This window comes from Hyla sarda, chromosome 4, assembly GCF_029499605.1.
Source record: "Hyla sarda isolate aHylSar1 chromosome 4, aHylSar1.hap1, whole genome shotgun sequence".
Taxonomy (NCBI): Eukaryota; Metazoa; Chordata; class Amphibia; order Anura; family Hylidae; genus Hyla; species Hyla sarda.
The window spans coordinates 63,409,266-63,435,982 of record NC_079192.1 but is presented as its reverse complement, the minus strand read 5'-3'; the positions used below and the strand labels follow the sequence as shown (position 1 = coordinate 63,435,982).

Below are 26,717 nucleotides of genomic sequence, written 5' to 3'. Positions count from 1 at the left end.
TATAGTTCCCACATTTGGTGCAGTATAGTTCCCCCACATTAGGTGCAGTATAGTTCCCCCACATTAGGTGCAGTACAATTCCCCACATTAGGTGCAGTATAGTTCCCACATTAGGTGCAGTATAGTTCCCCCACATTAGGTGCAGTATAATTCCCCACATTAGGTGCAGTATAGTTCCCCCACATTAGGTGCAGTATAGTTCCCCCACATTAGGTGCAGTATAATTCCCCCACATTAGGTGCAGTATAATTCCCCACATTAGGTGCAGTATAGTTCCCCCACATTAGGTGCAGTATAGTTCCCCCACATTAGGTGCAGTATAGTTCCCCCACATTAGGTGCAGTATAGTTCCCCCACATTAGGTGCAGAATAGTTCCCCCACATTAGGTGCACTATAATTCCCCACATTAGGTGCAGTATAGTTCCCCCACATTAGGTGCAGTATAGTTCCCCCACATTAGGTGCAGTACAGTTCCCCACATTAGGTGCAGTATAGTTCCCCCACATTAGGTGCAGTATAATTCCCCACATTAGGTGCAGTACAGTTCCCTACAAAAGCAAAATAGACATGGAGGCCACCAGCATCTGGGGGTGCTACCTTCCTACTGGCAGGAAGAGGGGGTTAATTTGAGGGTACTACCTTCTTACTGGGGGGGGGGAGTAATCTGGGGTACTACCAGCCTACTGGGGGGAGGGGGTTAATCTGGGGGTACTACCTGCTGAGGGGAGAGGGTTAATCTGGGGGTACTACCTGCCTGCTGGGTACCCCCCCCCCCCGGTAGGCTGGTAGTACCCAAGATTAACCCCCTCCCCCCAGCAGGCAGGTAGTACCCCCAGATTAACCCTCTCCCCTCAGCAGGCAGGTAGTAACCCCCAGATTAACCCCCTCCCTCCAGCAGGCAGGTAGTAGCCCCAGATTAACCCCCCCCCAGTAGGATGGTAGTACCCCCCAGTTTAACCCCCTCTCCCCCCCTTTAGGAATGCAGTACCCCCCAGATTAACCCTATCCCCCCACCCTGTTAGAAGGTAGTACCCCCCTGATTAACCCCCTCCCCCCCTGTAGGAAGATAGTACGGTGCCCCAGATTAACCCCCGTCCCCCAGACCAAGTAGGTAGGTTGAAATAACATTCACTCACTCAGCGCGGTAATCCTGCGAGCCGCGTACCGTCAAGTGACATGTCACGTCATGCTCTGGGGCCGGCGTCCTTGAATACAGCGTGACGTCCTGATGGTTATGTGACGGCAGTGACGCGCGGAAATACAAATCCCGGGCCAACGGAAGGTGAGCCAGAGCGGAGCGGGGCGGGGCACAAAAAGGAGCAGGAGGCAGCGCTGTGCGGTGCGCCTGACGGACAGGCGCACCGCACAGCGGGGGGGGCGGGGGTCTGGGCTGGTGAAGGACGGTCGGGCACAGATGGAGGGTGCTGCGGAGCGTCTTGGTGTCACCCCATTAGGTTGGTGTCACCCGATGCGGGACGCACCCCCCGCACCCGGGTCGCAATGCCACTGGATTAGGCTGTGCCTGGGCACACCCGGCACACCCCGTGCGCACGCCTATGCTATACATTATATTAAATATACATTATTATAAAATATATACATGTATTAACAGTATAGAATTAGAGTTGAGAAGAGGCGACTAGGGGCTGTCCCACCTGGGGGACCCTACCTGAGCGTAGTTACTCTGACTTTGGGGACCTCTACACTAGGTACGGTATGCAATACGGTACTGGGACACCACAATACTATTGTAGTGCTAGCTGGGTGTGTGTATATTATACTAGTGCTGGCTGGGTATGTGCATACATATGCTGTATATGGTCTGTGGTGGTAATAATGGTGGTTGTTGTCAGTCTGTCAGTATAGTAGATCCTCCTAAGCTCAGGTGACAGGCTGATAATGTTATTGCTCTTAGAGGTATTCCCAAAATTTTAAGTTTTGGTTGCGTACATGCAGTGTACTGTAGTGGGAGAGTAATAGAGAAGGAGATTGGTGTGGTTAGGGGCATGGCTGAGGGCCTGGTTAGGGGTGTGGTTGGGCTGTGGATGTTGTAGACTGTTGAGACCCAATTAGCTCCTAGCAGGCTATAACTACCCCTCCCCCTTATTACAATAATTAATTAAATAATAACTGACACAACAACAATTCACCTTTTTATGGGTGGGGATCGGCCACAGCTTTATTTATAAAATTACTTATATAAATAACAATTTAACTGTAACAAAGACACCGATTGGCTTCTTGCCAACCCGAGAGGTGCTGCCACACTGTCCTGTGTGGAGGTCTACCCCTGGTTGACCCCGCTTTCACCGTCTTCTTACCGCCAAGCTGTGACTTACAATAAACAGAGATACAAAAAGGGAGGGAGGGCAAAACTCCGGGTCCTGGGCAGATTGAGGGGGGAAGGGAGGCACCACAGCTATAAATACCATGGGGAGGGCCCCTGAAAGCCCGGGAAACTATTAGACCCCTGATTGGTGCACTCCTTCCCCCCCACCCATGGGACATACCACTATAGTTACCAACAAGTTTTTACAGACAGGGGAGGGGGCTAAAAACCTTGCCTGTATATTTATTAACCCCTTAACTGCTCACCAGTCAGGGGGCAAGCTAGTTATGCACAGCTTGCCCCTCCATATCTGTAACCAAGACCTCCACGTTTAGGACAGTGTTTCTAATGCGCGGACCTCAAGACCCCCAACAGTTCATATTTTCTGGATTTCCTTAGTCTTTCACAGATTATATAATTATAGTAATTGAATCAGGCATCACTACAGTTATATCATCTTGAGGACCGCGCTTGAGAAACACTGGTCTAGAGGAAAGAAGGATCCACCATCATCACAGACAGATTCACAGTAAGAGCAGTGAGACTATAGAACTCTCTGCCACATGATGTTGTGATATCTGACTCAATAAAGAAGTTTAAGGGGGGCCTGGATGTTTTTCTGGAAAAATATAATATTACAAGTTATGGATACTAGATTTATGGGGATAGAATGTTGATCCAGGAATTTATTCTGATGCCATATTGTACATACAGTGCTCATTGTAAATGATGTATACAGCAGTCAGGAAATAGGGGCGGTAATAACCCATCCATAGGGGGAACCAGCTCTACAACTGGCACCATTCTCCAGCCCTTACACAATTCCTGTGCAGGTGCAGACAAAGCAGAGATATTTGGAAAAGTCTCTGCAGAGTTAGGCTATGTTCCCACACAGTGTTTTCGGCAGGAAAATTTACCCCCCAAAAAAACTCAACTGACCAAATGGTAATTTATGGCTCATAATACGGTGTAAGAACAGTACTGTTCTCCTAGCAATATCTAGACACAGGAGGATTCTGATTCCAATTGAAAAATACGTGTTTTGTATAACCTGTTATGTATCAAATCTGCTTGATGACCCCCCCCCCCCCCCAACAAAAAAAACAACTTTCAATCTTATTTAAAACAAAGAGAACAATAAAAAAAAAAAAAAAAAAGGCCTGAAAGTAAGACTTCTGTATGTCCATTCCCCCATTTCATGTCCAATACAATGGGAGCTTCTCTTCTCTTCCATGCAGCTTTACTGCTGTTCTGTAGAGCGCTGGGAGGAGGTGATATTATCCAGTAAAAGATCACCTCCTCCCCGGGCTAGGCAATACTGGGAGGCCCGCACCAGAGCCAGGAGACGACCCGCTGACAAAGAGGAGCAAATATGGTACTTGCTATGGCGGCCCTGCAATGCTACTAGTCCCGTTCTCACATTGTCCAGTTGACAGGATCAGCATTAAAGTGAATCTGTCACATGGTTTATGTATATGAAACAGCCAGCACAGTCATATAGATGTTAGTGTAAGGATACATTCCTTACCCTTACATAAGCTGTCGGAGACTTTATTTTGCAGAAAAAATGGGGGTCCAGTTAGTCAAAAAGGTGTGGCTGGGGGTCTGCTGTGCCCCCGGGCTGCAACACCTCTCCCCTGTGACATCACTTCATGTTCGATTTACACAGACACCTGCAGTGTTGAAATCTAGTGTAGAGCGGCATAGGCCATATTCACATTCGTGATATTTCGCGAATATATGGATGAATATTCTTCATTTACTCGCTAAATTCGCATATTTGTAATATTCACGTTTATTTTCGTATATGTGAAGATTTGCATATGTGAAAATACGCATATACGAAAATTATCATAAGCGAAAATTCCCATATGCGAAAATTCGCACACCAGTCTCACACAGTAGTATTAGAGCCTTCTTTACATCACACAAGCTGGAAGCAGAGAGGGATGATCACTGTGATGTGTACTGTGAAAATATATATATTATATATATATATATATATATATATATATATAGTGCTATATTTGCGAATACTCTCGAATTCGCAAATATGCAATGTTCGCGAATAAAATTCGCATTGCGAATATTCGCAAGCAACACTATTGAAATCCCATGCCTGTGAGTGGGGACTGTGGCGCATGCAAGTTGAGTCCCATTCCTATCCTGTCAGACTCACTGCGCATTTGGCACAAAAGAGACACTCGCTCCCGGCCTCTAGTGACAGATCTACATGCACCAGCTGAAGCCGATCAAAGAAGGAGCGGGTGTGACATCACAGGGGAGGGGCATGGCAGTATGGAGGCACAGTGTACCCCCAGCCACACCTCATTGACCCTCTGTGCCCCCATAAAAGTGTGGTTTTTTTTAGCTAAATAAAAGGCACCAACAGCTTATATAAAGGTATGGAATGTTTCCTTACACTGATATCTATTTGACTGCGCCTGTGGTTTCATATGCATAAACTATATGACAGATGCATAGAAATTACATAGACATTTCTGAGAACGTTCATAATGATAAAATCAGAGGTAGCCCAAGGAGCCGCATGCTTCACTGCTCTTCAGGAATCCTCTATTTCAGCACTACAGGTGTTCACTGCAGTAAGGAGCGCACGTATCATGAACTGTCACCTGCTGGAAAACACCACATGGTTTTAGGAATTCCGCATGATATTTGGTAAATTAAGACATTTTTTAACACTTAGGCACTCAGCCCATTTACACCTTAAAGGGGTACTCCACTGCTAGACATCTTATCCCCTATCCAAAGGATAGGGGATAAGATGTCTAATCATGGGGGTCCTGCTAAACAAACACTGGGTTCTTGCAGCAGTGGTCTTTCTATAATAGGGTATTTCTCATAGAAAGGCCCCTCAAATCCACTTCTAACTTAAATGGTACCTGAAAAATTCAGATTTAGAATTTTTCGTGAAAATATAGAAAATTGCTGCTATACTTTGAAGCCTCAAAAAGTAAAAACATGTCAACTTTATTATGCTGTTATAAAGTAGACATATTGTATATGTGAATCCATATATAATTTATTTAAGATGTCTATTTTCCTTACAAGCAGAGTTTCAAAATGTTCATGAAATTTTTAGATTTTTCACCAAGAAAGGATGCAAGTAACAACGAAAATTTACCACTATATTAAAGTAGAATATGTCACGAAAAAAACAATCTCGGATTCAGAATAAAAGGTAAAAGCATCCCAGAGTTATTAATTCATAAAGTGACAGTGGTCAGAATTGCAGTTTTTAAAGGGGTACTCTCAACATTTTGTTTGGAATGCTCGGAGCTGGAGGCCGTGATTGTGACGTCATGGCCATGCCCCTGGTGATGTAACATCATGCCCCCTCTATTCATTCTATGGGAGGGGGCGTGTCAGCTGATACCCCCCTCCCATAGACATGAACAGAGGGGGCGTGGCCATGACATCAAATTACACCCCTCAAAGTATTCAAAATGACATTCAATCATTTTTCTAACCCTTTAGGTGTTTCACAGGAATAGCAGCAAAGTGGTGGTTTTTATAAATTTTTTATAATTTTTAAAAGGGTTATAAGGAGAAAAAGCCCCAAACTTGTAACCCAATTTCTCTCAAGCTGTTGTAAAACTGCCAGCATGCCTGGACAGTCAATGGCTGTCCGGCAATGCTTGGAATTGTTGTTTTGCAACAGCTGGAGGCTCCTTTTTAGAAACACTGCCGTACGAGACGTTTAAAATTTTTTATGGGGGGGGGGACCTGTGTAAGGGTGTGTGTAGTATGTAACATTTTACTCTTTATTTTGTGTAGTGTAGTGTTTTTAGGGTACAGTCACACGGGCGGGGGTTCACAGTGAGTTTCCCGCTGGGAGTTTGAGCCACACAGCTCAAGCTTGCAGGTGTAAACTTGCTGTAAACCCCCGTCTGTCTGAATGTACCCTGTACATTCATATGGGGCAGGGGAGCGGTTGCACAAACCTCTCCAGCTGTTGAAAAACTATAAACTCTCAGCATGGACTGACAGGCTGTGCATGCTGGGAGTTATAGTTTTGCCACAGCTGGAGGCATACTGGTGAGGAAACACTGAGTTAGGTGACAGACAAACTCAGTGCTTCCCCACCAGCGTGCCTCCATCTGTTACAAATCTACAACTCCCAGCATGCACTGACAGCCAAGGGGCATGCTGCAAGTTGTAGTTATGCAACAGCTGGAGGCACTCAACTACAACTCCCAGCATGCTGAGACAGCAGTTAGCTGTTTGTGCATGCTGGGGGTTGTAGTTATGCAACATCTGGAGGGCCACAGTTTAGAGACCACTGCACAATGATCTTCAAACTGTGGCCCTCCAGATGTTTCAAAACTACAAATCCCAGCATGCCCAGGCAGCAAATGGCTGTGTGGGCATACTGGGAGTTGTAGTTTTGCAAGATCTGAAGGGCCACAGCTTAGAGACTCTAAACTGTGTCCTCCAGACCTCCAGGCTACTTACCCAGATCGCAGCTGCTGAATTTCTGGGCCGCAGTCGCCATGACCAGCCATGATCGCCGACACCGCCGGATGATGTCATCGCTGCTACCTGGATCGGGTGAGCTCCACCGTTCCCCCGCTCTGCCTGGACACCCATGGGTGGGCAGAGTGGGGGAACTGAACTTTAACCCCCCCCCCCCCCCCCGCCCCTCCCTTTAACCCCCCCCCTCCCTTCTGCAATTGGTTGGTCGCTTCTGACAGATCAATCGCAGGAATAGGAGGGGTGGCACCCCTGCCACCTCACTCCTATCCCTTCAGGGGAATCAGGACTGTGTTGGACACTAGTGTTGCTCGCGAATATTCGCAATACGAATTTTATTCGCGAATATTGCATATTCGCGAATTCACGAATATTCGCGAATATAGCACTATATATTCGTAATTACGAATATTCGTTTTTTTAATTTTAATTTTTTCACAGTACACATCACAGTGATCATTTGCATATGCTAATTTTCGCAGATGCAAATTTTTGCTTGTACGGGTTTTTGTATATGCAAATTTTCGCATATGTTAATTTTCCCACACGCGAATATTTGCATATGCGAAAATAAAACGCGAATATTCGCGAATATATGACGAATATTCGTCCATATATTTGCGAATATTCGCGAATTCGAATATGGCCTATGCCGCTCAACACACCCAATCATCATTATTTTCCTGGTCACTGGAGACCCATATGACCCGCAATCGCCACAAATCCCTGGTCTGAATTAACCAGCGATTTGCAGTGATCGCCGATATGGGGGGTCTCAGGACCTCCCTCGGGGATGCCACGGGATGCCTGTTGAATGATTTCAGCAGGCATCCCAGTCCGGTTCCAGCCCGGCGAGCGGCGGGGCCCGGAATTCCCACGGGCGTACAGGTACGTCCTGGGTCCTTAACCCCTTAAGGACCAAGCCCATTTTCACCTTAAAGGGGTACTCCGGCACTAAGACATCTTATCCCCTATCCAAAGGATAGGGGATAAGATGCCTGATCACGGGGGTCCCGTTATAATCAGTCCCCGGAGCATGTTCCCTCCGGGTCTGATTACTGGCGATCATGGGGGGCCGGAGCATTGTGACGTCAAGGTCCCGCCTCCGTGTGATGTCACTCTCCGCCCCCTCAATGCAAGCCTATGGGACGGGGCATGACAGCGGCGGGACCCCCGTGATCAGGCATCTTATCCCCTATCCTTTGGATGTGGGATAAGATGTCTTAGCGCCAGAGTACCCCTTTAAAGGACCAGGCCAATTTTATTTTTGCGTTTTCGTTTTTTTCCTCCTCGCCTTCTATCATCCATAACTCTTTTATATTTCCATCTACAGAACTCTATAAGGGCTTGTTTTCTGCGTGACCAATTGTACTTTGTAATGAAACCTCTCATTTTACCATAAAATGTACGTTGAAAACAAAAAAATACCCAAATGAAAACCACAATTTTGCACATTTTGGAGGGTTTCGTTTTCACACTGTACAATTTACAGTAAAAATGACGTGTTCTTTATTCTGTGGGTCAATATGATTAAAATGATAGCCATGGCTATATACTTTTATATTTTTGTACCACTTAAAAAAAATCTAAAACTTTTTGTACAAAATCAGTAATCTAAAATTGCCCTATTTTGACCACCTATAACTTTTTCATTTTTCTGTATATAGGGCAATATGAGGGCTCATTTTTTGCGTCGTCATCTGTACTTTTTATCGATACCACATTTGCCTATATAAAACTTTTATATCATTTTTTATAATTTTTTTTAAATAAAATGTGACAAAAAAGCTGCATTTTTGGACTTTATTTTATTTTTTTACTTTTACGCCGTTCACCGTATGGTATCATTAACATTATATTTTGATAGTTTGGACATTTATGCACACGGCGATACCAAATATGTTTATTAAAAAAAAAAAAAAAAAAAAACGCTTTTTGGGGGTAAAATGGGAAAAACTGACAATTTTTATTTTTATCGGGGGAGGGGATTTTTCACTTTTTTAAAAACTTTTTATATTTACATTTTTAAACTTTTTTTTTAAACACTTTTTATGTCCCCATAGGGGACTATGTATAGCAATCATTTGATTGCTATAATCATAGGACATAGCACTGATCAGTATTATCAGCTATCTCATGCTCTGGTCTGCTAGATCTCAGACCAGAGCAGGAGACGCTGGGAGACGGACGGAGGCAGGTGAGGGAACCTCCGTCCGCCATTACAGATGATCAGATCCCCGCGGCAACACTGTGGGTGATCCGATCATCAATTTTATCATGCGCATTGCTGCAGATGCCGTGATCTGTACAGATCTGAGGGGTTAATGGCGGACATCCGCGCGATCGCGGATGTCGGCCATTACCGGCAGGTCCCCAGCTGCTTATAGCAGCTGGAACCTGCCATTTATGACGCAAGCACCGCTCCGATGCTCGCGGTCATACACAGAACATAAATGTATGTCCTGGTGCACGAAGTACCACCAAACCAGGATGTACATTTACGTCCATGGTCGTTAAGGGGTTAAAGGACCAGGGATGCAAGGCGTGTCCCCAAGAGGTTAAAGTGTACCTGTCTTCAATAAAAACTTTTTTTTATATAAAATGTAGATAATACAATTATATGTACAGTATATTTGTAATATACATTGGTTAAAAAATGTGTATATTTATGGGTGAAAAAGTGCTGTCTCTGCAGCTATTACCTGTGAGGAGTCCAAATACAGGAAGTGAGGACAGGACAAGTAGGGCTCTGTGCAGGCTCTAGGCTTGTCAATCATCCTCATGTGTGAGCCTGCCTAGCATGTCACAGAGCCCTGCTTGTCCACCCTCACTTCCTGTATTTGGACTCCTCACAGGCAATAGCTGCAGGGACAAAAATATACTTATTTTTTAACCAATGTATATTACAAATATACATATAATGGTATTATCTACAGGGTGGGCCATTTATATGGATACACCTTAATAAAATGGGAATGGTTGGTGATATTAACTTACTGTTTGTGGCACATTAGTATATGTGAGGGGAGAAACATTTCAAGATGGGTGGTGACCATGGCGGCCATTTTGAAGTCGGCCATTTTGGATCCAACTTTTGTTTTTTCAATAGGAAGAGGGTCATTTATATGGATCAAACTTATTGGGAATTTCACAAGAAATACAATGATGTGCTTGGTTTTAACGTAACTTTATTCTTTCATGAGTTATTTACAAGTTTCTAACCACTTATAAAATGTGTTGTTCAATGTGCTGCCCATTGTGTTAGATTGTCAATACAACCCTCTTCTCCCCCTCTTCACACACTGATAGCAACACCGCAGGAGAAATGCTAGCACAGGCTTCCAGTATCCGTAGTTTCAGGTGCTGCAGAATGGGCAAAACAAAAATTGGAACAGGACCCTCAGTTTACACAGAAGATTTTGTTCAGTGATGAGGCAAACTTTTATGTGAATGGTAAAGTTAACAAACAAAACCACCGCTATTGGTCTGACACAAACCCACATTGGATAGATCCCTCCAAGACTGTTGGAACACAAAAATAGATGGTATGGTGTGGTATATGGGGTACAAAGATAGTGGGGCCATTCTTCATCAATGGAGACCTCAAGGCCACTGGATATGCGAAATTGCTACATGATGAGGTGTTTCCCTCTTTATGCACTGAAGCTGGCACGTTCCCAGAGTTTTTCCAGCAAGATGGTGCACCACCACATTATGGGTGTCAGGTCCGAGCATTCCTAGATGAACAGTTTCCTGGAAAGTGGATTGGTCATCGTGGGCCAGTTGAATGGCCCCCAAGGTCTCCGGATCTTACCCCCTTAGACTTTTATCTTTGGGGTCTTCTGAAGGCAATTGTCTATGCTGTGAAGCTACGAGATGTGCAGCACCTGAAACTACGGATACTGGAAGCCTGTGCTAGCATTTCTCCTGCAGTGTATATAGTAGTATATAGCAGTGTATACGGATACTGGAAGCCTGTGCTAGCATTTCTCCTGCGGTGTTGCTATCAGTGTGTGAAGAGTGGGAGGAGAGGGTTGCATTGACAATCCAACACAATGGGCAGCACATTGAACACATTTTATAAGTGGTCAGAAACTTGTAAATAACTCATGAAAGAATAAAGTTACGTTAAAACCAAGCACATCATTGTTTTTCTTGTGAAATTCCCTATATGTTTGATGTGTCACATGACCCTCTTCCTATTGAAAAAACAAAAGTTGGATTCAAAAGGGCCGACTTCAAAATGGCCGCCATGGTCACCACCCATCTTGAAAAGTTTCCCCCCTCACATATACTAATGTGCCACTAACAGGAAGTTAATATCACCAACTATTCCCATTTTATTAAGGTGTATCCATATAAAAGGCCCACCCTGTAAATTAACTAAAATGTTTTTGCTGATGACAGGTACACTTTAAGTTAAAATTTGACACACTATTCAAATTAAATTTGACAAGGTTTATGTTTGATTATAGAACAATATTTCATATTCATCAACAAGGGGTGTTACCCGAGTTCAACATCCACTGACCACCACCATGACATAAGTACAAGCAATTATCTAATAACAGATTTACAAAATGACAGTTCCCCCTAAGTCAGGGAGGTATATAAATCCAATGCAACCTAGGTACATTTACATAAAAAAAGAACAAGAACTTTAAAACCTTTTCACATTTTGTTATGTTACAACCTTGTGATAAAATAAAAAAAAAGTTTTCTCCCATTAATCTTCAAAATGAGAATGTGAAACACCCCCACAGCATGATGCTGCACCCCCCCCCCACCATGCTGTACGGTAGAGATGGTATTGGGCAGGTGATGAGCAGGGCCTGGTTTCATCCAGACATGAGGCTTAGAATTGAAGCCAAAAAGTTTAATCTTTATTTTATCAGACCAGAGAATCTTGTTTCTCACAATCTGAGAGTCTTTTAGTTAATGTTTTCATTCCAACTCCAGTTGGGCTTTTGTGTGTCTTTTACTGAGAAGAGGCTTCTTTCTGCTCACTCTGCTATAAAGCTTAGATTGGTGGAGGCTGTAGTGATGATGACCCTCTGGAAGTTTCTCCCATCTGCACACAAGATCTATAGAGATCAGCAAGAGTGATTATTGGGTTCTTGGTCACCTCTCTTACTAAGGCCCTTCTCCTCTAATTTCCTAGAGCTGGCCACCCCGCCAAACTAAGTAGAGTCCTGCTTGTTCCAAACTTCTTCCATTTAAAGGGGTACTCCGGCACTAAGACATCTTATCCCCTATCCAAAGGATAGGGGATAAGATGCCTGATCGCGGGGGTCCCGCCGCTGGGGACCCCCGTGATCTTGCACGCAACACCCTGTTACAATCAGTCCCCTGAGCATGTTTGCTCTGGGTCTGATTACTGGCGATCACGGGGCCGGAGCATTGTGACGTCACGGCTCCGCCCCCTCAATGAAAGCCTATGGGAGGGGGCGCGACAGCTGTCACGCCCCCTCCTATAGGCTTGCATTGAGCGGGTGGAGCGTGACATCACACGGGGGGGCGAAGATGTGACATCACAATTCTCGCCAGTAATCAGACCCGGAGTGAACATGCTCCAGGGACTGATTGTAACGGGGTGCTGCGTGCAAGATCACAGGGATCCCCAGCAGCGGGACACCCGCGATCAGGCATCTTATCCCCTATCCTTTTAATAATTATAGAGGCCACTGTGCTTCTGGGAACTTTCAGTGCAGCAGAAATGTTTTGTCCCCTTCTCTAGATCTGTCTCCACGCAATCTTGTCTCTGAGCTCTACCGGCAGTTCTTTCTCCCTCATGGCTTGGACTTTGCTCTGATATACATTGTCAGCTGTGAGACCCTATAGACAGGGCTGTGTCTTCTCAATTCATGTCCAATCACCTGAATTTACCACAGGAGACTCCGATCAGTGTGAAGAAACATCTCAGAGATGATCAAGAGAAATAGGAGGAGCCAGAGCTAAATTTCAAGTGTCGTAGCAAAGGGTCTGAATACTTATAGACCATAGGAAGTTATATCTGTTTAAATCTGTTTATTTGCAAATATTTCTGTTTTTACATTCTCATTATGGGTATTGAGTGTAAAATAATGGGAGATTTTTTTTTAGCACAAAGCCGCAGCACAACAATAGGCCTAAGGGCCTTTCTGAGGAGCATCATGTATACAAGAAGGAACACACAATCTAACAATGTCCATTATTATTATCATTTTTATTAATATAAAGAATTTTGAGTGAGATTTTCATTAGTAAATAATTATATGTAAATAAGAAATTTCCCATTGTGACCATTTAAACAACTGTTATAAAATGTTTTTCTATTTACATCATTTTTCACTCAGCAATACACCAGCGGTCCGGAAGTTGAAACTAGTTGCAAGTTTTGGGCAATCTAATACAATCGTGACTGCTGGGATCCATAAAAGTCAATGAAAACCAACAATGATATGTGCCGGGACATCGCCAGGGACAGTAAGGCACTTTGAATAAATTAACCCTTTAGGGAAATTATCTAGTTTGGCTAGTAAAAGGGTTTTTCTGGGCAAATATTATTGACGGCCATCAATTACTGATTCTCCATTCTATGTAAATGGTTAATTTCCTAAAACCATTAAAGAAAACAGAGGGGGGGGGGGGGGGGGTTTACAACATTCTTTCATAGTCTTAATATACTAGTTCTTACCACTCCTAAGTGTAATCTATAAAGAGATTGAGGAAACCGGAAGTATAGACGGGAGAAGGGGGGCTTAGGAATTGCCTTGCTTGTAGTCTTGACTTTACTCCATATCAATGACTTTACTCCAAAAGGAATATATTGGGGGACATTTCCACTAAACGTGTCCAGCCACCATCAGTGGTCTTTGGAAACATGTTAGTTCCTCTGCTGTCTTTTGGTGACCAAAATACAATGGGGGAGATTTATCAAAACCTGATTAGAGGAAAAGTTGCTGAGTTGCCCATAGAAACCAATCAGATCGCTTCTTTCATTTTTTTAAAAGGCATCTGCAAACTATAAGAAGCGATCTGATTGGTTGCTATGGGCAACTTTTCCTCCGAACAGATTTTGATAAATCTCCCCTATATTTGAACATGGCCTTATACAATCTTTAGGTTTTACTGTTTTTGCAAAGCTTTGTAGTTTTTATTTGTTCCATTTTCAGGTATATAGGACTTCTTAATGAAGATTTTATTCCAGTATCTATTTTTTGTTTTGTTTATGGCATTCACATTATGTAGAGATACCAATTGTGTATAGATTTTTATTATTTCTTATTATTTTTACTTTTCCTCCTATTAAAATATTGTGGTAACATTCTTTTTAACCTTTTTTTATATTTTCTATCCATTTTTTTTTAGTACAACTAGCTATGTGATCTGTATTACAGTATATTAGGTCTATGTCAGTGTAAAATTGACCGGAAGCCTACTAGACCCTGCTAGCAGCATGTATGACTGTGTAGGAAGGGTTTACATTTATAAAGCACTAAGACCTGGGGTGGATAGTGATTATGGCCAAGAGATTTAGACCATGGTCAAGGCACATTAACCCAAAATGTATGATGGCTTCCGCTGTCCTAAAGAGGAGCCTTCAGCTCCATGACATGTCTGTTTTAGTAAATCTTTGCATTCCCCATACAACAAATCTGGGTCATCTTAGTCTTAGAATTCTACTGTTCTATTATTGTATTGTTCCTCTGTTATTCATCCTGGAAATTAATAAATGAATATATTTTACATAAGCAGTTCCTATCTCTATATCATTTAGCACTGAGGGCACATAATGCACAATGGACTGTGGGGACACAGCCAGCATTGTTATGTTATATTTAATGAAATGATTTACTAAAAGAACATGAGATGACAGAAGTTACAGTCATTCTGAGCAGAAGGTCTTGAAATGTGCAAGTCCCTACAGACTTACACTGAAGTGCATTGTGTCATCTAATATAGGCCTAGCTGGGTCTTTAGAAGACTATGCCAAACCCAGAGCAGTCAAGTCACCATATTTATCGGCATAAAGTCATATAATACAGATGGCTGTAATCAATATAGTAGTATTGTAAAGTCTGATAAACATATCCAGTGCAAAAAGCTAACAATTATAATGGCTTCCAAATGACACCTCTTGTTCTGAAGCTCCATAACACTGTCCCTTTTCTTTTGTATGGATTTACAGCCCATACAGTCTACAGCTCAAGAAAGATTGGGATTTTACCATAGCATAGGTAGCACAAGCCCCTTCATGTAACTCCCAATGGACATGTCCAGTTTATGCCCATTTTTTTTTTAGTCAGTCCTATTTTCAAGGTCCCTTTTAACATTTCCCTTTGCAGCAGTTTTGGGGTCCCATCAACTATTCAGCCTTTTTAGACTTGTTTTGCAAGACCTGTCGTCGTAGTTTCATGAGATCTATAAAGAGGTTGCGTCCTAAGATTTCAGAGGCGCATATAACTGCTGCATTTAGAGCCCCAGCAAATCCACATAGAAGAAGATCTTGACCTACCAGAGATGGAAAAGAAAAATACATTAATCCAAAGAACTGTTATTTTAATCAAATTAGCTTTGGTAATGATGGGTTTGATGACTTTACTCCTCATTACCAAAACAAAATTAATATCTTTATTCAGGGGTCAAAGCTCCATTTAAAATTTCCAGATATCCCTTACAAAGTTACAAAGGAGAGCAAGGCCTCCCTTTCCATATATACGGATATCCTGATTAATTTCCCTCCGGCACACTTGATCAAACTGTTGACATTTGTCCGGCATCTCAGTCGGGCCTCTTCGATATGCCAGACGGTGAATGTGCCTTGCGGAGTTCCCCTGTCTGGCCTGCAGATATAACTGGGTGCAAACCCCAAAGACAACCAGTACACTGAACCCAAAATGGAGCTGTAATAGAATCAGCTCATGACCAATCCCCATAATGATATATTGCATGGGGAGATGTCGACCACCCAACAGGGAATGGCCTATTGGTAGCTCAATGCTGCACAAGAATGCTCTTTGCTTTGTGAGCAAACGAAACAAAATGGATGATGTGGCTAGCTCCAAAGAACCTGTACAAGAAAGGAGGTGTGGGGACAACCATATTATAGCACGCCCTGGTACAGCCCCTTGAACTGCTGTTCGGATATTTAATGGGATGAGAAATATCAATGGGCTTTTTTTCTGTCTAGTGACGGGATCTCTGAAGCTGACAATATACTTGAGATCTTGTTGTCTATAACAGTCAATCTGATCTACACGTTGGACATTTTTCGGGAGCTGCCCATCCTTTATTCTTGAGGAATATGCTGTGGCAAACTACAGGGTTCAGTGCAAACATGCAACACTATTGTAATAGCATTTCTTCTTTATTATTATTATTATTAATAATAATAGTTTCTTTACTTTTATTGCACCATCATATTCAGCAGCACTGTACAGAGATTGTAACCATTAAATTGTAACCATTCACAGCAGCACTGTGCAGAGATTGTAACCATTCACAACTGACCACCAAGGGGGTGTTTGCTTCAGTAAAAAGGGAGAAGTGCAGGGCAGGCCAGACAGGTACTGGTATTGGGGGACTCAATTATTAGGGGGACAGACAGGGCGATCTGTCACAAAGACCAGGATCGCCGAACAATGTGTTGTCTGCCTGGTGCTCGACTACGGCACATCACGGATCGGGTTGACAGGTTGCTGGGTAGGGCTGGAGAGGACCCAGCAGGCATGGTACATATCGGCACCAATGACAAAGTAAGAGGTAGGTGGAGGGTCCTTAAAAATGATTTCAGGGACTTAGGCCACAAGCTTAAGGCAAGGACCTCCAAGGTAATATTTTCTGAAATATTACCTGTACCACGATTAGGGAGGTAAACAAGTGGCTCAGAAGCTGGTGAAGGAAGGAGGGGTTTGGGTTCATGGAGAGCTGGTCCGACTTCGCTGTCGGATACCGGGTCTACCGCAGGGACAGGCTGCACCTCAATGGGGAGGGGGCAGCTGTGCTTGGGGAGAAGATGGCTAGAAGGGTGGAGGAATGTTTAAACTAGGGACTCGGGGGGAGGGAACCTACAGCATAGAGGGGGAAGATAGTGTAGATAGAGAGGTGGGGACTTATTAATGTACCTGGGGGTGGAGCGGAGGGAGGGGTTAGAATAGTTAATAGATAGGCTTCACAGGAAGAAAAAACATACACCTTTAAATTGTACGTTGACTAATGCCAGAAGTCTGTCCAAAAAAAATAAAAAAGAAGAGGAACTGGAATGGTTGATTGAGACTTGGTTGGATGATAGCTATGACTGGGCGGTCAACATACAGGGTTATAGTCTATTCAGGAAGGATTGGACAAAATGGAAAGGGGGAGGAGTTTGCCTTTATGTGAAATCGAGTCTGAAGGCCGCACTGCTGGAGGATACAAGGGAGGGAAACGATAATGTGGAGGCATTATGGGTCGAAATATATGGAGATAAAAATAAAAAAAAATTCTGATAGGGGTTTGTTATAAGCCACCAAACATAATGGAAGATGAAGGCGGAAGATGAATTATTGAGGCAAATAAACAAGACAGCAAATCAGAATGATGTGATAATAATGGGGACTTTAACTATCCTGATATAAACTGGGAGACTGAGACCTGTGAATCTCATAAAGGAAACAGGTTTCTGACTATAGCTAAAGACAATTATCTGTCCCAAATGGTGCAGGGCCAAACCAGAGGGGGCGCCCTACTAGACTTAATATTAACCAGCAGACCTGATAGAGTAACTAATGTGCAAGTAGAAGGACACCTAGGAAATAGTGACCATAATATAATACATTATAACTTGTTCTTAAATAAGGGAATCTCGCGAGGGGCCACAAAAACAATGAACTTTAGGAAGGCAAAGTTTGAAAACTCAGAGAAGCCCATAACAATATAAATTGGGATAGTGTTCTCAAAAACATGAATACTGACACTAAATGGTAAATTCTCACTGTAAGATGTATATACCCTATGGAAATAAAAGGGTCAGAAATAAAAGAAAACCAATATGGATGAATAAAAATGTTAAAGGGGCAATAAATGACAAAAATAAAGCATATAAACTACTAAAAGAGGACGGCAGTGAAGAAGCATTAAAAAGATATAGAGAAAAATTAAAATTATGTAAAAAACTGATAAAAGCCGCAAAAATTGAGACAGAAAGACTCATTGCCAAAAAGAGTAAAGCCAACCCCAAAATGTTTGTTAACTATATAAATAGCAACTAGGTTAAAAATGAAAATGTTGTCCCTTTATAAAAATGATGAGGAAGAAATTATAAACGGGGATTAGGAAAAAGCAAATATATTAAACAAATTCTTCTCCACTGTATTCGCCGAAGAAAATGAAATGCCAGGTGAAATACAGCGAGATAAGGTAAACTCCCTAGTACAGGTCACCTGTCTAACCCAGGAAGAAGTACAGTGCCGCATACAAAAAATCTAAATAGACAAATCACCAGGTCCAGATGGCATTCACCCCTGTGTTCTAAAGGAATTAAGTAATGTAATAGACAGACCCCTATTTTTAATATTCAGGGACTCTATAGTAACAGGGACTGTTCCCCATGACTGGCGCATGGCAAATGTGGTGCCAATATTTAAAAAGGGGTCAAAAAGGTGACCCCGGGAATTATAGACCTGTTAGTTTAACCTCCGTTGTATGTATATTGTTTGAGGGTTTTCTAAGAGATGCTCTTTTGGAATATCTTGATAAAAATAAATGTATGACCCCATATCGGCATCGGTTAATGAGGGATCAGTCCAAACTAACCTGATCAGCTTTTATGAGGAGGTGAGCTCCAGACTGGACCAGGGGCAATCGCTGGATGTCGTATTGCTGGATTTTTCCAAAGCATTTGATACGGTGCCACACAAAAGGTTGGTGCATAAAATGAGAAGGATTGGGCTGGGGGAGAATGTGTGCAAGTGGGTAAGTAATTGGCTCAGTCATAGGAAACAGAGGGTGGTTATTAATGGTACTTATTCTGATTGGGTGACTGTTACTAGTGGGGTACCACATGGGGTCAGTCTTGGGTCCTGTTCTAGTTAATATATTTATTAATGAACTTGTATAGGGGTTGAACAGTAAAGTGGCAATCTTTGCAGATGATACTAAACTCTGTAAAGCAGTAAACACAATAGAGGACAGTGCACTGTTACAAATGGATCTGGATAGGTTGGAGGTTTGGGCTGAGAAGTGGCAGATGAGGTTCAACACTGATAAATGTGAGGTAATGCACATGGGGAGGAAAAATCTGGGCTGGGATTATGTATTAAATGGGAGAACACATGGGACAACTGACATGGAAAAGGACTTGGGAATCTTAGTTAACAGTACATTTAGCTGTAGTGACCAGTGTCAGGCAGCTGCTGCCAAGGCAAAGGGGTGCTTCAATAGGGCCATAGATGCCAACGACAAGGAAATAACTCTACCGCTGTACAAATCTCTAGTAAGACCACACAGAATACTGTGTACAGTACTGGGCACCAGTGTACAAGAAAGATATAGGGGAGCTGGAGAGGGTTCAAAGACGGGAAACCAGTGTAATACTGGGAATGGGAGGACTACAGTACCCAGAAAGATTATCAGAATTAGGGTTATTTAGTTTAGAAAAAAGAAGGCTTAGGGGAGACCTAATAACTATGTATAAATATATCAGGGGACAGTACAGAGATCTCACCCATGATCTATTTATACCCAGGACTGTATCTATAACAAGGGGGCATCATCTATGTCTTCAGGAAAGAAGGTTTCTACACCAGCACAGACAAGAGTTCTTTACTGTAAGAGCAGTGAGACTGTGGAATTCTCTCCCGGAGGAGGTGGTCATGGGGAACTCTGTAAAAGAATTTAAAAGGGGTCTGGATGCATTTTTGGAGAATAATAACATTACAGTGACAGAAGGTTGATCCAGGGATTTATTCTGATGCCATATTTGGAGTCGAAGGTATTTTTACCTCTAGTATGAGGGTTTTTTGCCTTCCTCTGGATCAATTCAGTAGGGACTCATTAGGGTTATGGGTTCATAGGAAACATCGCTTATATCTCTGATCTATTTTCCATGTTTAATTCACTGTTCTCTTTTTACTTCAGATTTAGGTCAAATATATTTTTTATGTTTTTTTTCCACAGTTTTTTTTTTACAAATGGAAGAGAGTAAATACTACAATCCAACAAAGCACAACAGCAGAGCATACACCCGTCACTGGTCTAGCAGTGCCTGCAATGAGATCCTATAGCAGGAAACTGTAAAAATAATGCACTAAATGGTGAATTTTTTCATAATACATTTTTTCCTAATAGTAAAGCCATAATACACAATATTTACAGCTAAATAAATGCTACAGGTTAGCATTAGCCGCCACCACATCTCACCTGTCAGGTAAAGGCCCTTGATGGGAGTTTCAGGTCTAATGGCGAGCGCAGTTTCAGGGCTCATCCTGGCAATATCATGTTCTGCTCCATAAAACTCTCCTCGTGGGGCACCAAGGTAATGTTCATTAGTTAGAGGAGATCCGCTGGTGTAGCAGTCAATCTACAAAAGAAGGAGAAATGAATAATGGCTTCCTCCCTTTGATTTATAGAGTACAGCAATGAATGAACTAATATCTAAAAGAGGCAAAAAGTCAACCCATAATTTGATGACATTTGCTTCCAAAAAGGTGCGTAAAAAACCTATCCCCAGTACCCTATGCTTGGAAACATATTCACTGCCATTGAATGTGGCTGGTTCACCATATAGTGTCCAAGAAAGGAAGAATGTGTAGAAACTCTAAATCAGTCAATATGGTTTCGGTTTAATATTTTACTGCATAAATAAAGGAAAAAATATTAAGAGCTGTGTAATTTAGAAAAATAATCCTTTGTAAATAAATTATGAGATCAAAGAATCCCTTATCATCTATTAGCCAGAGCAACTACGAAACGTGGTCCGGCACTGTGTGATAGGTCTTGGGTCACACTAAGCAGAGTAATTGGAAACTGCACTTGACCAGCACCTATGGTCCGCTCAGGTGGTGCTCAGCATAGTAACAAGGCATGTAGCAATAGGCAGAATAAAGGCTACACTCTCTGCAGAAGAATACATCTTTAAAGGGGAATTCCAGGAAAAAACTTATATAATATATATATAATCAACTGGCTCCAGAAAGTTAAACAGATTTGTAAATTACTTCTATTAAAAAATCTTATTCCTTCCAATAATTATCAGCTGCTGAAGTTGAGTTGTTCTTTTCTGCCTGGCAAACAGTGCTCTCTACTGACATCTCTGTTTGTCTCGGGAACTGCACAGAGTAGAAGAGGTTTGCTATGGGGATTTGCTTCTACTCTGGACAGTTCCAGAGACAGGTGTCATCAGAGAGCACTAAGACAGAAAAGAAAAACTCAACTTCAGCAGCTCATAAAAACTGCAAGGATTAAGATTTTTTAATAGAAGTGATTTACAAATCTGCTTTTTTCCTGGATAACCCTTTTAATCTTCAAGTACAGTCTGTACCATTCCCAGTTATGTTTGTTGTTTTCATTTTCCATATTGTGGCACTGCAGAGGGCTGTACACTTACACCAGGTTCCATAACAGATTATAGCTGATTCCTTGGGAGGTGATCCAGCAGCCAGATAAATGAAGATCAACTTAAAACTTTTAACAAAAAGGATTCAATAAGGGGTTGTCCCAAGATAAACACTTATCCACTATGCCCGGGTTAGGTGATAAGCGTCTATTTGCTTAAAGTCCCACTTCGGGGGACCCCCACTGATCATGAGAATTGGGTCTGATTAAAATGAAGCTGCATTTCGAGCATGTGTGCTACCACTTTATTTAAATGGGGGTCAGTGGATCCCAGTTTGTATGATTGGCGGTTAGACACCTAGCGCTCAGTCCTGTGCCTAGGTAATAGTGTCTATTTTGGTACAACTTCATAAGCAGAAGTCTACTTAATGATGCATATTACACACCTTAACATAGTTGTTTCCAGCATTCTGCCATTTCATCTGAGCCTTTTTTTAACCAGATATTTGCCCCATCAGATCTTTTTTCTTTCTCCTGCTCCACTCACCTTGTCTTTAATTTGAGGGAAGAGCTGGATGGTGGTCTCCAACATGGCCTCAGCAAATGCATTCTTCACACTCTCATAGTCTTGTCCTCGTTTCTGTACCTTCTTATTCTTCCACTCCTCAAACCACTCGTAAGGTGTGAATGTCAGTGCGGTCAGAGTGGATTTTCCTAGAAAATAATGTCAAGGTTTTGGCATTCTCAATCAGTGCATAAAAGCAATGACCAATTAATTATTTAGTGGTGACCATTTTATGAAAAGATTTAACACTGAAGACAAAAAATAAAAATTAATAATAATAAAATAATAAAATAAAAATACAATCCTGTTAAGCTAGATTTTACAGAAATCATATAGTTTTAAAACTGAGGTGCACAAGCATTGTAGGCCAGGTTCTGGGAGAAGTTTCGACTCCCCCATGACTCCCCAAGTCCAGTTTACTGTGATCTCCCCATACAAAAATTCACCTGTCATGTAACCGTGAATGACAACCAACATAGTCAACAAATTCCACATGGGTTCTCTCTCAAGCTTATTAGACTCCTGAATTATAAATCTTCCTACATATGATTGATTTTTCTGCAGCACTGTTTACGGTTTGCTATTTAAGACTTTAGAAAGGGCAGGTGACATCTTCAAAAAAAGCCTCCCAGGCCCCAGATATGGTGCAGGGATTCTGAGAGGAGGACAATCAAAGATAGCACTTCCCGAAACATAACCAGACCCCAGACAACACTCAAAAGTAAATATAGCCCCAAAAAGACCCTTACAGACCCCAGCCCAGGTCCCAAAATAAATACAAACCCAGACCAGGGCCCAAGATAAATATAGGCTTACTGATCTATTGCAAAACAGAGCTCAACTAGAGACCCTAGAATAAATAAAGTCCCCATACCAGCCCATTAAAGAATAACTAAAACCTGAGACCCAGAGAGCACCTTGGAATTACCTACAGACTCATTACCCAAAAACAGACCCCAGAATAAATTCAGACCAAACCTCAAACAAATGTCAAGGGTATAATATAACTCCACCTAAGGTGAATTACTTGCCTTATGGAAGGTGCATAACCTAGCCTAGATTTTGGCATGCACAGCCCACATAGGCCTTGACAGTAACCTACCTGGACATCGTTCCTCATGGGTCGGATCTTTAGCAGAAGGGGAGGAAATATATAACATTGGAAGATGCTGTGGAGCATCGTCAACAGAAGCATTGTAATAGTTTTTCTCCCTGTACAGGAAATGAGTACATCAATTAGGAGATGTAGACACAAATAAGGCAATAATGCTATGAAAAAATATTGGTTGACAAGAGTAGTACCTAAAATAAACCTGTATGTACAGTACATGCACTACATGTTATGGCCACCCAACACAGACCATCTTCATTGGTATGTATGGCCATGGTAAGTGAAGCCTTTAGTAGGAAAGGTAGGCACTCTGTGACACACTAGTGCTACTGACTGGGGTACAGGGTGTATAGATCCTGTTTGTTACTCGGGGTGGTGAGATGTATCACTTTATGATGCCAGGGCACCGTTAACCTACACATTCCTAGGATACGACAGCTTCCCCTGGGTCAGGCGCAGGATAATAAATACACTGATGCCAAGTTGTGGATAACTGTCTCGTTACTTTCAGAAGATCTCAAACAATACAGTCTCTTGTGCAGAGGGATGGGCAGAGTGGAACCCGGGGAGCCTGTCGGCTTGCTGGGAGCTGTAGTTGCTGTTGAATGCAGCTTTAAGATTAGTAGCAGCACACGCTGACTTAAAGACTTAACTTGACTGACTGACTAAAGTAGAGATTTTCCCCACGGAGCTTTTGCTTACCGCCAGGCTTTGAAAATTCACCTGCGAACTGGGGTCTTTTCCTGAGATTTTGCACGGCTTAGGAATTTAGTAGATTCTTCTCCCTTAGGCGTCTCTTCAGCTTACTATCTGGAACACACTCTCCTTCACTCTCTCTCTGACTCCTTCTCCTCACCGACAACCAAACTGCACTGAATGGCAGCTCCTCACTGACTCTCACTGGATTAAACTCTCCACCCACCTACAATACATTAAGGGCTAGGTTTGGTGGTCTCCCATTGGGGCGTCAGCATCACCTGATCACACTGCCTCGATCTCTTAAGGGTACAGTGCATAATTAAACACACAACATAGCAATATCATATCAAAGTGAAATAATGAAATAGTGGGCCCTGTAAATAGTCAGTAAGGGTATCCGAGGTAATCTCTAGCCCACAGGACAGGCTTTTGGTGCTGGGACACCAAAAGTCCATTACTCTTTATTATTCTACCTAAGACAATATGTTTATTAGGGTCTTAATCATCTTGTGGATGCACTCATTTTATTCAGGGAGTTACACCTAATACCATTTGCCAACATCTGAATCTGAAAACGTGCAACATTTCACCCAGGAACATCCCAAATGGCTGCATCATCATGTACCCCAATCCTTTATGTCAGTGTTTCCCAACCAGGATGCCTCCCGGATGCTGAGAGTTATAGTTTTGCAACAGCTGGAGGCACACTGGTTGGGAAATACTGCTTTATTGTAGAACTTGCGGCATGTATACCCCAAGACTTGCACCATGTTGTTACACAGACGTTACCAAGGCTTCTACTCACAGTTTCTGCAGGTCTGTGTCCGGAATGTAGATGTAGTTTGAGGCAGGAAGGTTGAGTTCTTCTTTATTGCCTTTAAGCCCAACAAAGAGACTGAATCCCCCTTTTCCATGTTGAAACATGCCCAGCTGAGACTGGATCTCTAAGGAGGAGAATACAACATTAAAAGGGGTACTCCACTGGAAAAATAAATGTTTTATAAATCAACTGGTGCCAGAAAGTTAAACAGATATGTAAATTACTCCTATTTAAAAAGGAGAAAATCCCCATAGCAAACCTATCCTGCTCTGGACAGTTCCTGACATGGAAAGAGGTGTCACCAGAGAGCACTGTGGTCAGACAGAAAAGAAATTCAAAAAAGAAAAGAACTTCCTCTGTAGTATACAGCAGCTGATAAGTACTGGAAGGGTTAAGATTTGTTAATAGAAGTCATTTACAAATCTGTTTAACTTTCTGCCACCAGTTGATTTAAAAAAAAAAAGAAATGTTTTCCAGTGAAGTACCCCCTTTAAGGTAACGCTCAGGATCAGATGGATTTGCTTTGTATGGGCACTATAATAATGGAGGAATACAGGATATTACCAGTGTGTTCTTATAAAGACCAATGGTTACCAAACTGTAGACCGCCAGCTGTTGCAAAACTACAACTCCCAGCATGCCCGGACAGCCAGCGGCTGTCCGGGCATGCTGGGAGTTGTAGTTTTGCAACAGCTGGAAGTCCACAGTCCTAGGCAGTCTTCAATTCAAGTAAAGATTGACAAGACAGGCTGCAAGAAAACCATGGTGATAAAATATATGACCCCTGTTACACACAGACCATGGGCATCTCTACACCACAACGCCTTAAAGGGGTATTCCAGGAAAAAAACTTTTTTTTTTTTTATATCAACTGGCTCCAGAAAGTTAAACAGTCAGGCAGAAAGGGAAAAAAAAAAAGAACTTCCTCTGGAACATACAGCAGCTAAGTACTGGAAGGTTAAGATTTTTAAATAGAAGTAATTTAAAAGTCTGTTTAACTTTCTGGCACCAGTTGATTTAAAAAAAAAAAAAAAAATTGCCAGGGGAGTACCCCTTTAATGGCATTATGGAGAGACTAACTGAGCATGTGTGTCAGTTTTGTAGGTGGACGTGTACATCGCTACACACTTTGAACACCAGATGGCGCTATACTAGGTACGTAAATGTCATAACAGTTCACTAAATGGCAAACATTGTTCCCTTTTTATAATTTATATAAAGAGTATGATATTTAACAGTGAGGTGACCTTAGTAAGAATTTTTGCAAATGTGGAAGTGGGAAAAAATTAATAGACAGGGAAGTATCATATATGACACATGATCTATATTCATATTACCTGGTCTATATCCAGCATAGATTACATAGAAAAAAAAGAGGATTTACTGTAGGCACAGACCGTCTGGTGTCTTAGACTGGTGTCTGTCCATCAATCAGTCCCCCCTTAATTTAATGTGGACTACTACTGGGGTCTGTAGACTAAGAAATGTCTTTGCAGTATTGTTCCACACCATTCTGCCAAGCTAAAGTGTGATCCTCAGCAACCGATCAGGACAATGTCTTCCAAGAGTGCTGCTTTCTGATTGGTCAGTATAGGTAATGTCACTTATCAGATTGTACTTACCTGGCATTGACTTAATCTCAGGAGGTAGAAGCTTCTCGTATGTGTTAAAGATCCCAGCATCGGTAATTACAATAGGTGCAAAAATATTCATGGGGTCCATACCCTTCCCTCTGACACTGACACCTACAGGGAAAAAAAATGAGTTAAAGGAGTATTCCAGGAATTTTTTTTATTTGACTATGCTGCATGGGCTGAAAAGTTAGTGTAGTTCATAATATAGTGTCTGTACCTGTGTGTGATGGTTTTCTCACAATTCTTATGTGATTTTCACCAAGATATACATTTTTTTTTACAGCATACAAAATTACTGTTGTCTCAGATTTTTCTCAGCTTGCAATGCGGCCGAGACCTGACCTAGTCAGCTGATGACAGGGAGCCTGTCTGCTTCAATGGGTGGAGGGATCACTTGGTGGGAGAGAGATCAATCTGTATCTAATGCAACAGCTGTAGGCACCCTGATTGAAAACCACAGGTCTTTTGAATGGATGCAGCTCATTTATGTTTCAATGGGTGGGATGGCTGATGTGTGGGAGGGAGGAAAATGGAATTCTGGGATTTGTAG

At 42.3% G+C, this 26,717-nt stretch overlaps 1 protein-coding gene across 1 annotated transcript in view; it reads right to left on the bottom strand.

The window, feature by feature from the left end:
• Nucleotides 1-12,506: 12,506 nt before the first annotated feature.
• The window catches only part of LOC130368023 (all-trans-retinol 13,14-reductase-like), a 35,346-nt gene continuing 21,135 nt past the window's right edge, over nucleotides 12,507-26,717 (bottom strand). Inside the window, exons 6-11 of the mRNA XM_056571200.1 lie at nucleotides 26,156-26,278; nucleotides 24,519-24,657; nucleotides 23,006-23,115; nucleotides 21,886-22,052; nucleotides 20,205-20,364; nucleotides 12,507-15,317 (exon numbers count right to left, since the gene is read on the bottom strand). Coding sequence (XP_056427175.1) covers nucleotides 15,172-15,317; nucleotides 20,205-20,364; nucleotides 21,886-22,052; nucleotides 23,006-23,115; nucleotides 24,519-24,657; nucleotides 26,156-26,278 — 845 coding nt within the window. The 3' untranslated portion in view covers nucleotides 12,507-15,171. The remainder of the gene's footprint in view (nucleotides 15,318-20,204; nucleotides 20,365-21,885; nucleotides 22,053-23,005; nucleotides 23,116-24,518; nucleotides 24,658-26,155; nucleotides 26,279-26,717) is intronic.